Source organism: Orbicella faveolata, unplaced genomic scaffold, assembly GCF_042242905.1.
Source record: "Orbicella faveolata isolate gen_17 unplaced genomic scaffold, um_ofav_v1 contig_14, whole genome shotgun sequence".
NCBI lineage: Eukaryota > Metazoa > Cnidaria > Anthozoa > Scleractinia > Merulinidae > Orbicella > Orbicella faveolata.
This window is the reverse complement of record NW_028301541.1, coordinates 15,185,776-15,200,132: the sequence shown is the minus strand read 5'-3', so window position 1 is coordinate 15,200,132 and position 14,357 is coordinate 15,185,776. Positions and strand designations below refer to the sequence as shown.

At 37.1% G+C, this 14,357-nt stretch overlaps 1 protein-coding gene across 2 annotated transcripts in view; it reads left to right on the top strand.

The window, feature by feature from the left end:
* The window catches only part of LOC110066278 (uncharacterized), a 97,662-nt gene that overhangs the window by 73,409 nt on the left and 9,896 nt on the right, over positions 1-14,357 (top strand). For both annotated transcript variants that reach the window (XM_089287545.1, XM_089287544.1), the window contains 2 exons: positions 1,628-1,741; positions 13,849-13,962. In XM_089287545.1, coding sequence (XP_089143671.1) covers positions 1,628-1,741; positions 13,849-13,962 — 228 coding nt within the window. The remainder of the gene's footprint in view (positions 1-1,627; positions 1,742-13,848; positions 13,963-14,357) is intronic.

Genomic DNA, 14,357 nt, shown 5'->3' with positions numbered 1-14,357 from the left:
TTTTCAGAAAGAAACGTTAGAATCATTAATTTGTGCTGACTTATCTGGTACCCATTGAATCTTTTTGTGATCTTTTGTGCGATATCTATTTTTAAAAAGTTTCTCTGTTAATTATTAAGTTAACTATTAATTAAGAAAGTGATAATTAACGGAGAAACGTCTTTGAAAAGTGGGCGGGATCGGGATTTCCAGGCAGAAAAAGGCGGGATGGCGGAATTAACAGGTAAAAATGGGCGGGAAAGCGGGATCTGAAAACCCCATTTTGGACCCTCCATTTTCACCGTTTCTCACTGAAATCAACACCTTATCTTGAAATAACAGACATTTGGCAACCCTAATTACCTCACGAGAAATTAATTTGTTGTTTTAACCTTATACCTGTTTCTAATGAACCATCCTATTGAATTACCACTGACAAAACCATTATCTATTGTTTAATCACAACCACTCTTTCGTTGAGAGAAAATTTAAAATACCACGTTTGCAAAACTTGACAAAAAACTAAAAACTGCAAATAAATTGTACCTTGAATTCATTATCACTACTGTAAACCTTCTGTTTTATTACAAAAATAACCTACTTTCCATTGTGAATGGAAGTTTTCAGCTAAAAATCCTGTGGTTAAATCACGTCTTCTAGACTCTTCTGGTTGTTTTTCACAAACCAAACCTAATTTGTGCTCTTATCATGCGTGACAGTTATAAGCTGTTTTCATTATAGCAAAAGGATTAGTTCTTCAGCGAATTACTCTTTTTAAAGTTGAGAGATACACTGCATTGCCTCCAGATAAAATATAAACAATAGTATAAACCAGAACTTCCCTCTCACATAACTTGAGTATTCTTTGGCTTTCATGAAAATGTTGTGTAAGTCAGCGGCTGCTCTGTTTTCCATTAAGGAGACCATAATCTAAGCTACCTGAACCAATTCTGATCAAAGCAAAACCTTCAGCTAGCTCTCCTTTTCGTTACACTATTCCCAATTGCTTCCTGCTATCTCAACTGGCTTCAAATAGAAATGTTGTGTAACCCAACTGCCGCTCTGTTTCTACTTAAGACACCATAATCCAAGCTACATTAACCACTTCTAATCAAGAAAAAAACTTCAACTAGCTCACCTTTTCGTTACGTACACTATTCTCCATTGCTTTCTGCTATCTCAACTGCTTTCACAGCGAACTTCTTCAATGCTTTTCTTCAATTCTAGTTCAATTTCACAAATATTTCAGCCCACAAATATGTTTAGTTCAGCGCTAAACAAAGCTCACCAATACGTAAATTTAATGTAGAACCTTGACCTATCGCGTCTCCCACACACACAAGTTCAGTTCAGATATTTCAGTGCTCATACAATGCTTACACAGTGCTTATTTCCTACCTCCCAGACTGTATTTCCCTTCCACAGAGCGGCGAATCGTGCGCGACATAAGCGCAACGCGACAAAAGCTCTACGCTGTCCATCCAAAAGAATGCGATGCGTGCCAACATATAAGCTCTGACTACGTCATCGCTTAAAATATGGTTGTCGTGTTGACATTTGGTTCCTTTTCAAGGGGCAAAGAATTAAAAAAAAATAAATGAAAAGCACCATTAAAAGTTTACCTTTATTCTTCTTCTTCTTTTGTCAGATATAAACGACTGTGTAAGTCACACTTGCGCCAACGGTGGATCATGTGTGGATGGCATTAATAATTACACATGCAGCTGTTTGGCGGGATTTACTGGAAATTTGTGTAATATAGGTACGTTGGACCTTGGGAAATTGGACCATGCGGTGGGAAAACAGTGCACTTTCCTTCTCACTTGTCCATCTTATCTTTCCAATCCACTTTACCGCTCAGTTCCCATTCATGCTCTTTCCATTCTCACGCTTTGTTTTTGAGTTATTTTTTTGTAAAAAAAAATACCTCTTAGTCGGCGCGTCGGGTATGTTATGGACGGGTCAATGTGTGAGTGAGTGAGTGAGTGAGTGAGTGAGTGATGTATGTATGTCACACCAATCAGATTGGATCTACTATAAACAGCCAATCAAATTTCTTGTTGTAAAGGTAAATGGTATGTGAGAAGATTTGAACCCGATACCGTTCAGAATGGCCATATTTAAAATTCTATAAAAGATAATAATAATAATAATTTATTGATTTATAGTGCGCTTTTTAACATACCAGGTGATCAAAAGCGCATTACAACAATAAATAACCTAAAACTATACAAGTATTAAAAATCTACAATAAAATTTAAAAATAATAATAGCAAAAAAAAAAAGACAAAAAAAAAACACTACATCATTTATTATATATACATATTTAAGAAATATTAAAAGCTAATTTAAAAAGATAAGTTTTAAGATTTGACTTAAAAGTGGAAATACATTTGATCATGCGGACGCTAACAGGAAGAGCGTTCCACAGAGTGGGCGCAGCCACACTGAAGGATCTGTCACCAAATGACTTTTTCATTCTCCCCGAAGGATGCTTTAATAAGACACCTTCAGTAGAGCGCAGCGAATAGCGTGTAATAGTCTTAATATGAATTAAATCAATGATGTAACTTGGTGCCATGCCATAGAGGGCTTTGAAATTAAGTAATAAAATTTTAAAATTAATTCTATATCTTACTGGTAACCAGTGTAAATTTATCAAAATGGGCGTAATATGTTCATACTTTTTACATGACATAGGCAGCCTAGCTGAAGCGTTTTGAACTCTTTGCAATTTAACTATTTCACAGTCTGGTAGTCCATAGAGAAGTCCATTACAATAATCAATTTTACTTGTAACGAAGACATGCAATACCATTTCTAATTTATCCCTGGGCAGAAAGTGGCTTATTCTCTTGATATTATGTAACCAGAAAAATGCCGCACTACAAGACTTAGAAATATGGGTCGACATAGAAAAATGGGAGTCGAAACAGGCGCCTAGATTACGCACTACCTTAACAGGCTTAATATCGATCATGCCAACACGGACTGAACAGTGATTAATTTTCAGCAACTGTTGTCTCGATCCGATAACAAGAGGAGGAAGTATTCATAAATTGGGCTTACTTCGACATCTTCTGTGGGTTAGGCTGAGGATTTGTGGGCGGGTTTGATAATCATTTGCAACTGGATAATCAGTCAAAGAAACATAGTGTTTGGCATATGACTACGAGCATGCGATGAAGGGGGAGCTTTTCCCATTAGATAAGGTTTTGAATAAATGAGTCTTAGCCGCTCTACTACTAGGTTTAAGATGTCAATGAAAAAAGGTTGATGCGGTTTCTATGATAGGAACAATTGTATTTTAGGGAGGCGAAATACACTACTGGGAATGTGAAGAGGTTGTGAGGTTGTGTTCAAATCGTTTGCGTGTTGTATTGAAACCTAAATATTGCTGCAGAGTTCGTAATGAGTGTTCCGGGCGTGTCGTTAATTTCAGCATCCATTGATAAGTTTCAATGTGAAAAGCGAAGAGACTACGATTAATTTGGTTAACAGAACAAAAAGATATTATTCTGTGACGATTTTACAATTATAATGGTTGTTGTTTACTACTGGAATGAGAAAATACATTTTAAATAAAACTAAATCGTTTCTCTTCATTGTTATCAGGGTTTTCGGTTTTCGCCAGCACGAATTGTAGTAGAAGAAAAGGAAAATTGTTTTTGTTCAAGATAACTTTAGTGAGGTACACTGTATATGAAGTCTTGAGCGTTTTATTGTATTAAACACACGGACTTTGGTAATTGAAACATAAAGACTGACGTGTATTTTGCTAGTTTGTGATTTTTAGTCCGGTTTGGAGGGGAGGATGACAGTTACATACATACATTGGGTTGTTTTAGAGTGCGTAATTTTCAGTGTAATGGTGGTTAGTTATATATGAACGAGATGAGTCTTGAGTTTTGAAGCAGTTCATGAGTTAGTAGTATGCAAATGCACGAGATATTTTCATTTTTAGTTACAAAGGGTAACTTGATACTTTTGTTTTTCACAAGGAGTAAATTCAATTAGAGGTCACGAATCGCCGCTTCTAGTTCTTAGGACATGTTTTAGAGGAGACGAGACTATTTAGATTTGAAACAATTCTAACGTTTACAATTGAAAGTGCAGGTAACGATTGTTTTGTTCTTGTTGTATGCACATATAACGAGATATTTTTATTTTTTAGTTACAAAGGGTAATTTGACACTTTTGTTTTTCACAAGGGAGTGAATTCAATTAGAGCTGACGAATCGTCACGGCTTGTTCCCATGAAATGTTCGCTATTTTTAGTTACAAATGGTAACTTGACGCTTTTGTTTTTCACAAGGGAGTAAATTCATTTAGAGCTGACGAATCATCACGACTTGTTCCCATGAAATGTTTGAACAAACCATCACGAGCCAGAGCTAACCGGAAGCTCAAAAATTCGCCAGGTCCGGTTGCTATGGGGTGATGTCATTTATCTGTTAGGTTGCTGTCATCGCAAGACTTTTGCGGTTCTATTGTGGTTAGCGATAATTGCTTTCAGTGAGAGTAATTGTGTACAAAAGTAATGTACGGGTCCGCAAATGATCCCAGGACCGCAAATGATCCCGGACCGCAAATGATCCCCAAATTGAACCGCAAAAGATCCCGGACCGGAAATGATCCCCATATTGGACCGCAAATGATCCCGACTAAAAAATAAGGAATGGCATGGATTTATATCAGAGGAAGGTGAGAACATGTACAAAAATTATGAACTAAAAAACATGTTTTTTCATTTTACAAACAAATATTCCACAGTTGCTGTTTTGTTCTTCGAACGGTACAGATCGTTTTCACTGTCACGCAATAAACAAAATAATAAATCGAAAACCAACCAATGGAAAAAGCTAAGAAATTGTGATGTACGCTATAGAAGATAACTAAATAAGACACTTCTCCAAGTTTTAGGCCTGTGCGTTTCCCCAAACTTCAGAAATTCGTCGTAAATGTTTCCCAGAAATTTACAGAGCCCAGTAAGAAAACGCCATGTTGGTATACATCCGTGGTACACCAATATGGCGGCTGGAATAGAGTGTAAACATCTGGAACTTACTTTGGCTTTCTAGGCGACTGATTATCAGTACTAAACAAACAAGTTTTTAAATAAGCACTTTTCCTAATGCTCTAACTTCTAAAAAGGCTCAAAATCATGAGATAAGTATATATTTTTCAACAAACTCGATCGTAGCGTTGTGTCACGCAACCTCAATAACCCTGAAATTCAAAATGCTCTGGTTTCCAAACGAAGCACGCTAATTGTAAACAGATATAAATGTACCGCCTCTTATGCCTGATGAGGATAAAAATACGTCACGTGAAGACGATCTATTGAATTAGAAATCTTAGAAAAACACATACTTGTAAACATTCTCGAAATCCCAGTAGCGATTCTGGCGATAGTATCTAACATCTATCGTACAGCAAACTTGTCAAAACGAAGAGCAAGCCTTGGCCTTGCTTGGTCATGAGGCTGAACTTCATAACTATAACTTGGAATTTTGGCTTCTTAGAATACTCAAGTAGTCATTTCCGAGGAATCGAAGCCAAAATACGACCGAGGAAAAATGACAAAATAAATTTCTTCAAATTTTCAGTGCTACACAATAGGTGTTTTACAGCGTGATGAAGCGTTGTAGGCTTGTGGGTCTACTCAGGTGACAGCGTCTTCCTTAATAGTTGCTTCATGGTTAGATTTTAGTTTAAAACTTTAGACGAGTGGCGTTAATGGCTGATAAAATGTGATTTAACTATAACACCGAACTATCAATGTTTAACAAAGGAGGATATGTAGCGTATGTTACACTGATCATGATTTTACTGAGCAAAGAAATGCAAGCCAAGTCGTGTTTTGATGATTGAGTGGTGACATTCATAACATCGTAGTTAGCAACAAAATTTAGTCGAAAGTACGAAAAAAAAAGCAACTTGTAAGCCACTATAATTATAAGATGGCTTTAAAAAAAAATCGGTATTCACGTACGCCAATTCCCTATCCATACCATCCCACCATCCATGCCATTTCCCATTTTTTTAGTCGGGATCATTTGCGGTCCCTATCGGGGATCATTTCCGGTCCGGGATCATTTGCGGTCCAATTTGGGGATCATTTGCGGTCCGGGATCATTTGCGGTCCTGGGATCATTTGCGGACCCGTACAGTAACCTAGTTATTTTCAGATATGATCTGGCCACACAATTGATATTTTATAATAAATTTTCATAACGCGGAAATATTGCGCCGTCATACATAAAAAAGACTTCGACTTCGAATGAACCCGTCATCGGTCGTTGAAAACGGACACAAAACGAGATGTGCCTCTGAGTTACAAGATATGGTGCCTCTCTGAGGCATTTGTGCGAAATTGAGCCAGTTTCCAATCGAATTTGCCTCGAAAAGTTAAAGAAGGCGCGTGGGTTTTCTTTTCACGGGAAGGGAAACAAAGGAGCTGCCCTGACTATACATTTGGATTGGCTTTCGCTTAAACCATAAAACAGTTGTTGAAAACCAAACGAAACCGCCAGTCACGATTGATTTATACATGAATTCATTCACCCAAGAACGACGGAGAGAACCAGAAAGCGTTTTCAGCGTGCGCTGCCCGTGACCAACCTCCCAGAGCATCGAATCAAGACAACAGCTTCAAAACTCAACAAGTCAAACGCACCAAGTTAAGTCTTCCGATTAATATTTTATTTATATCATAACTTACACCCATTGTCATGCTTTTAGATTGTATGGTGACTAGATAGCTACTAAAATGTTAAATCACTATTTTCATTCATGGGTTAGACCATATACTGAAGTCCAATGTACACCAGTTTTCTGAAAGACGAATCCAGATATCTAGTAAAATCACCATGTAGCCACATATTATAAATCCGCTCTGGTTTGCCCACGCAAACGTCCTCGCAGTATTTCTACGTTACCAAGTGCTACAGGATATTTTACAAAAACCACATAATTTTTCAGTAATGCGAGACACTGTAGGAAACAAAAACAACAACAAAATCGTCATTTTTCCCTCGTGCGTGACATTATGGGAACATGTCACATATCCTTTTCTGGTTCATCCAGGCTGAAGTCCATGCAATACAGTTGCTGAGTGCTTCGGGATATGTAACAAAATCGTCATAGTGATTTTTCCGTCGTGCATGACATTATAGGAACATGATACATATCCTTTTCTGGTTCACCCAGGCTGAAGTCCATGCAATACAGTTGCTGAGCGCTTCGGGATATGTAACAAGATCGTCATAGTTATTTTTCCGTCGTGCGTGACATTATAGGAACATGTTACATATCCTTTTCTGGTTCATCCAGGCTGAAGTCCACGCAATACAGTTGCTGAGTGCTTCCGGATATGTAACAAAATCGTCATAGTTATTTTTCCGTCGTGTATGACATTATAGGAACATGTTACATATCCTTTTCCGGTTCACCCAGGCTGAGGTCCATGCAATACAGTTGCTGAGCGCTTCCGGATATGTAACAAAATCGCCATAGTTATCTTTTCGTCGTGCGTGACATTATAGGAACATGTTACGTATCCTTTTCTGGTTCATCCAGGCTGAAGTCTATGCAATACAGTTGCTGAGTGCTTCGGGATATGTAACAAAATCGTCATACTGATTTTTCCGTTGTGCGTGACATTATAGGAACATGTTACATATCCTTTTCTGGTTCATCCAGGCTGAGGTCCATGCAATACAGTTGCTGAGCGCTTCCGGATATGTAACAATATCGTCATAGTTATTTTTCCGTCGTGTATGACATTATAGGAACATGTTACGTATCCTTTTCTGGTTCATCCAGGCTGAAGTCCATGCAATACAGTTGCTGAGCGCTTCCGGATATGTAACAAAATCGACATAGTTATTTTTCCGTCGTGCGTGACATTGTAGGAACATGTTACATATCCTTTTCTGGTTTACCCAGGCTGAAGTCCATGCAATGCCGTTGCTGAGCGCTTCGGGATGTGTAACAAAATCGTCATAGGGATTTTTCCGTTGTGCGTGACATTATAGGAACATGTTACATATCCTTTCTGGTTCATCCAGGCTGAAGACCATGCAATACAGTTGCTGAGCGCTTCGGGATATGTAACGAAATCGTCATAGTTATTTTTTCGTCGTGCATGACATTATAGGAACATGTTACATATCCTTTCTGGTTCACTCAGGCCGAAGTCCATGCAGTACAGTTGCTGAGTGCTTCGGGATATGTGACAAAATCGCCATAGTTATTTTTCCGTCGTGCTGTTTCCAGAATCGCTCGACATTTCTCGTAAAGAATTACATTATGTACTCGAGATTTCTATCGCTCTTGAGAGCTTTGTCATAATTTTTGAGATAATTTCCTGACTGCCTATAACATTAACTGATTTTCAAAGTGTCGGTGCACATGATCCTCGAATTCAAATACTAGAAAATTCAGATTATTTTTGGAATCATGTATACAGAGAATACCCTAAACAGGTTTCAATCAGGCTTTCCGTTGAAAATCTGAGAACATTTCTGACTCTCGGGCATCTCTGGGCTGCTGGGCATAGTCACTTCGCTTACTGAATAACAGTGATAACTGAGATTAGCGAAAACGTTTCATCTATACGTGCTCCGCAGCTTTACAAGAGTAAGAAATGTATCAAAAAGTCTAAGTTTTAAACTGGCGTTTGCGCCCCAACCTAGAAAACACATTGTTCCAACGTTATTTTTTCTTTTAATCCAAATTCTTCACGTCAGTCGCGCGATTCCCGAATCGCCCACTATTGAAATGTTTTGTATCTTTCTGACACGATGGAATTGTGTTACAGTAAATGTAATTTCACACTTTAGGATTATGACACATTCGTGCAAAACTTGACGCGTTTTGTGGAACATAAACGATCACCGACAGGGATATGACTACACTGGAATGTTGTAAGCCACTGGATATCCCGTGGAGATGTAGGACTAAAAGTTCTACATCTCCACGGGATCCCAGGTCTGTTTTTCGGTTGCTAAGAACGTCTGGCTCGCTATGAAACGAGATGTTGCTATTTTTAGTTACAAATGGTAACTTAACACTTTTGTTTTTTACATGGGAGTAAATTCAATTAGAGCTGACAACTTATCGCCTGCTGTTTCCAGGACATTAAACAAAAGAGAAGCTAACATCTTTGCACAGTTTTTGTGTGTCTGCAGCAGCAGTATAATGTTTTTAATTCATGGTCATTTTATGACATTCGTTTCAGTCCGAGATCTTTTCTTAAAGGTAAAAAAAGTATGAAAACTGTTCAAATGTTCTTTGAAGACTACGTGGCTCTAAATCAGATTTAATCAGACGTAGAGTGCCAGAGAAGTTATTTCTATTTCTTGCTGTTTTTGGCGAAGTAGTGTTGTTGCGTTCTGTAAGAGGTAAACTTATGACTCGTATAAAGTGAGGAAAGTTTTCTCTTAACTTAAGTATTTCTACGCACAAATTTCTCCTTGGGGCGGGAAGGGCTATGTGGTCAGTGACTGAGGGAGTCAACCCTGTGCGCGTCACACCAATCACAGTGTGGGTTATATCAAATAACGAATCAAACTGCCTCTTAGAAAATAGGACAGTATCTATATTAACCTGGAGATTTTACATTTTACATTGTTATATCTTGGGAGAATTACGTATGAAAAGTATTTTGTGTGACGCTCAGCTGCTTACAACGCACACGCTGTCAGCAAAATGCCCAATACTAAATTATGATTCGAGCTTTCGGTTTGGACGGGCTGATTTTGCCGACTCATCTGTGTTATCGTGAAGTTTTTTTTTTACTATTGCATACAATACTAACATTACTTACACTACTAAGAATTCTTACAATACTAACATTACCTACAATACTTACATTACTTACAATACTAATATCACTTACGCCACTACTGACATTACTTACAATACGACCGCCACTTACACTACGATTACTACTAACACTACAATTACACACTATAACTACTACAGATACTCTGCCTACTCAACTGATAATACAAATCTTGCTCTACATTGTACTCTAATTACACAATTACTTGTTGTGTTACCAAGATACTTTATATAAAATTACAATACAGGTATTTGAATTATCATAAATGTACATATAAATTTACATAATTTACATAGTTCCTTATGATAGAAAGAAAAGAAAACAAACAAACAAGCAGCACTTACTCCTTTACAAAAAAATTGGATTGTTATTCAAAACTAGGTTCCATTTTGCCTGAAAATGTTTTGAGCTTAAGATGCTTTGAGAGGCTATAAGCTTTTCAATTTCATATTTTCTCTTGACTACATCTTCGAAAGGCAAAAAGAGAGGGATTTGTTCATTTTTGCGGTAATTCCATAAATAAACTTTACCTAAAAATGATAAAGTAGTTGAGCAGGTTAGATCTCTGATCTAATATTCCTAATATAATGTTAATATTGTCCAGTTTTATTTGCTCTCTGGTTAGTGTCAACCACAAGTTTTCAAATTTAGTCCAAAATTCTGTTGAGAAGGAGCATCGATAAAAGAAGTGTTCTAGTGTTTCTCGAGAGGTTTGACAAAACGTACAAAGATCACTTTGAATTCTTCCGATTTTTGCTAATCGGGTATTCAAAAACAAAATGTTTAAAATTTTGAACTGAAAACATTGTGCAAATGTTTCAAGAGCAACTGATTTTGCCAGTACAAACGCTTTTCGAGTCTCTTCTTCACTTAGGTTAAAATCTGACATTAGTTTATACAACCCTCTTGAATGTTTGGCTTTTTCTTGAAGGGGAAAGCATAAAAGTTTCTACTCTTGCTCGAGAGAGGGTCAAAATCTTTGTTACCACATTTTAACTCAAGTGTATCTAAAACGTTTCTATCGACGATGAGATTCCTTAAATGCTTTGGCACAGAGCAAGGAACAGCAGACCACGTCAAGTAATTTGAGCCCATTGGTCTCTTGTCCTTTGCTATGTTAAAGGATTCAACATTGTTCCGAGAATACATTAAATCGCCGATAAAAATTACCCCAGCATTCATATAGTTATGACAACAGATCGGTTTGCCGTCTATCTTTATATTACAATTATTCCAAATTATAGAGTCAAAAGCTTTAGAATCCGTTGAAAATTTTGAGCGAAATTCAGACCACCACTGCAGCATTTCTAAATAAAAAATCGAATTAATATGATAGTCATTAATATTATAGTTGCAGTAAAAAAAGGAAAAAACCTCCATAAGGTTTGAGCAAATGTCTAAGATAGCTTTTCCATGGAGACGGTTCAGGATTAAAAATTTTCGAAATCCATGCTAATCTAAGAGACTCAATTGTGAGAACCAGATCTAAAACCTTACAAATGTTCAATACTGACTCAACCTCAAACAAGCTGGACGCCGTCCTTGCCAAAATGGACGACTTACTCAAGTCAAGAGACTTACAAGAAGCAAAGTTGAATAGTATCCTTGAGAAATTATCTAGTTTAGAGAATTCACAGAGAAAAACCTGAAGAAGCTGTTCAATTTTATCATAAACTATCAAAACTATTAAGAACCAATGATTTCGGAAATGAAGAGAACATAATTGTGGGAGGTGATTTTAATTGTCCCTTGAATATTAATCTCGATAAAAAAGGTGGAATTCAAATTCCCCGGAGGCACGTCGTAAAATCTATTGAAGAAATTCAAGATGAGTTCAGTCTCCATGACATTTGGCGCATAAAAAATCCAAATCAACAAAGTTTCACTTGGGGTCGCTGTTCTCCTTTTGTATTTTGTAGATTAGATTACTGGTTGATCTCTGATAAACTGCATGATTTAGTTACAAATGTGGATATTTTGCCCTCAATCAAATCAGACCATTCTGCAGTATTCCTAGAACTCGAAGAAATTAAGGAAACTAACAGAGGTCCCGGCTATTGGAAATTGAATACGACGCTATTGGCGAATGAAGAATATATAAAGATGATCAATGATAAATTGCCTATTTGGCTTGAGGAAGCAAAGGATCTCAAAGACCGAAGATCAATTTGGGATTGGATAAAATTTAATTTTAGAACCGATTCTATTATTTTCTCAAAGCGTTTATCGCAAATTCGACAAAAACATGAAAGAGAATTAACTAACAAATATCAAGAATCACTAGCTGCCTTTCAAGATAATCCCTGTGACAATACGCGAATAACAATGGAAAGATATAAAAGCGAACTTGAATTGATGTATGACAAAAAAGTTGAAGGTTTAATTATACGGGCAAGGGCACGATGGCACGAGCACGGAGAAAAGAATAGTAAATATTTTTTAAATTTGGAGAAACGTAACCATATTAAGAAACATATTAGAAAATTATACATTAGTGGAGTTATCTCTACCGGTCCACTCTCGATAATGAACGCACAAAAGCAATTTTACACTAAGTTATACAGCAGTTCCAAAACAAAGTTAGACACTCCAGATGCAGCAATCTTCTTTGAAAATCCAAATCTATCAAAGCTATCAAGTGAAGCAAGTGAGAAATGCGAAGGAAAAATAACAATTGAAGAATGCCAAAACATTATCAAAACATTCCAACTAGGTAAGACTCCTGGAAATGATGGTCTGCCAATTGAATTTTATAATGTCTTTTGGTCATCAATCGGTGAAATGGTGGTCGAAAGCTTTAACGAGGCTTATGACGAGGGAGAAATGTCTAACTCACAAAGGCAAGGGGTCATTACACTTATTGAAAAAACAGGTAAAGACAGAACCCGTCTTGAAAAGTAGAGACCGATTTCTCTCACCAATGTTGACACTAAAATAGCATCCAAAGTAATAACAACACGAATTACTAAAATTTTACCAGAGATAATCCACAACAATCAGACTGGATATGTTTCAGGTCGATACATAGGGGAAGCAGGTAGATCAATTCTAGATGTCATGGAATACACTAAAACATTCGATATTCCGGGTATATTATTATTCATAGATTTTGAAAAGGCATTCGACAGCCTTGAATGGAATTTTATGTTTAAATGCTTAGAAATTTTCGGCTTTGGTCACAGTCTTGTAAGATGGGTGAAAACATTCTAAAGTAATGTATCCAGTTGCATTATAAACAATGGATCTTTTTCTGCTAATTTTGAGTTAAGCAGAGGTATTAGGTAAGGGGATCCTCTGTCACCATATCTATTTGTGATCGCAATTGAGACTTTAGCTGCTGCAATCCGAACTAGAATCGATATTAAAGGAATTAAATTAGACTTAGAGGAATGGAAACTTGTCCAATATGCAGACGACCTAACTGCCTTTTTATCCGATTTAACATCCGCACAAAATCTCTTTAAATTACTCGATCGTTTTGGAAAACTATCAGGTTTAAAGATTAATTATACTAAAACAGAGGCAATGTGGATTGGTTGTGTCGTGACAGCCCCGAGAGACCCTTATCTTTAAAATGGTGCAAAAGCGTAAAAGCTCTTGGGGAACACTACAGTTACAACAATATGTTGACCTACATCAGTTCTAAAATCAGATTCTCATAGACGATTCACAGTCATTGGATCGTCAAGACTAGAACGCTTCGATCGAACTCCCGCCTCTTGGTTTGCTCACAGTTCACCCTGAATAGGGGAACCCTCGTAGTTTAGTCTTTCTCTTCAGGTTACGCTCGCCGTTACAACCAAGATGGCGGCACGTTGATTGAATCTCGACAATCTTACTAAAACATAGGGGACTCTAAACAGTCTAACATGAAATTTTCTTTTTATGAAAACACCCCGAGGTGTGATGAACTGGAATTAACTGATACCCCTGTGAGATCGTTGATACACTAGTATTTTGCTATTCTTGTTCTATTTTGAGATGTTTATACAATTTCCTCAATTAAATTCTTTTTCTAGACATCGACGATTGTGTTAATCACACATGCGCAAACGGAGGATTATGTATTGATGGTGCCAACAATTACACGTGTCACTGCTCGAGTGGATTTACTGGGGAGCGCTGTGAGAATAGTAAGTTAAGATCTTGCTTACTATACTTTTCTATTTTTTGTATTACTTCAAAAAAATTTTTTAAAAAAGCATTAATTCTAAATTCCCATCTTGGATGAGGGGAATGCTTAAAGAGTAGTAAATTATGTCCTGGTATTTAATACTCTTCTATTTTGCTATCAAAAATCAAAATGACCATTCACAGCTCCCCACTTAAGATAATCACGCTTGACATCAATCTCGTTTCTACAATCTCCTTAAGTGCTGGTAGGAAATAAAGAAGAGTTAGGGTTCTTGGGAGGTGGCTGGCTTGGGATCCAAACGTCGTTCCCGTACTCGATCTAGTTCAATATGTTTAACATAAACATTGGTCTGCCTTTCCTCTCTCTTTCTCTCTATTCCTCTTTCTCTGCCTC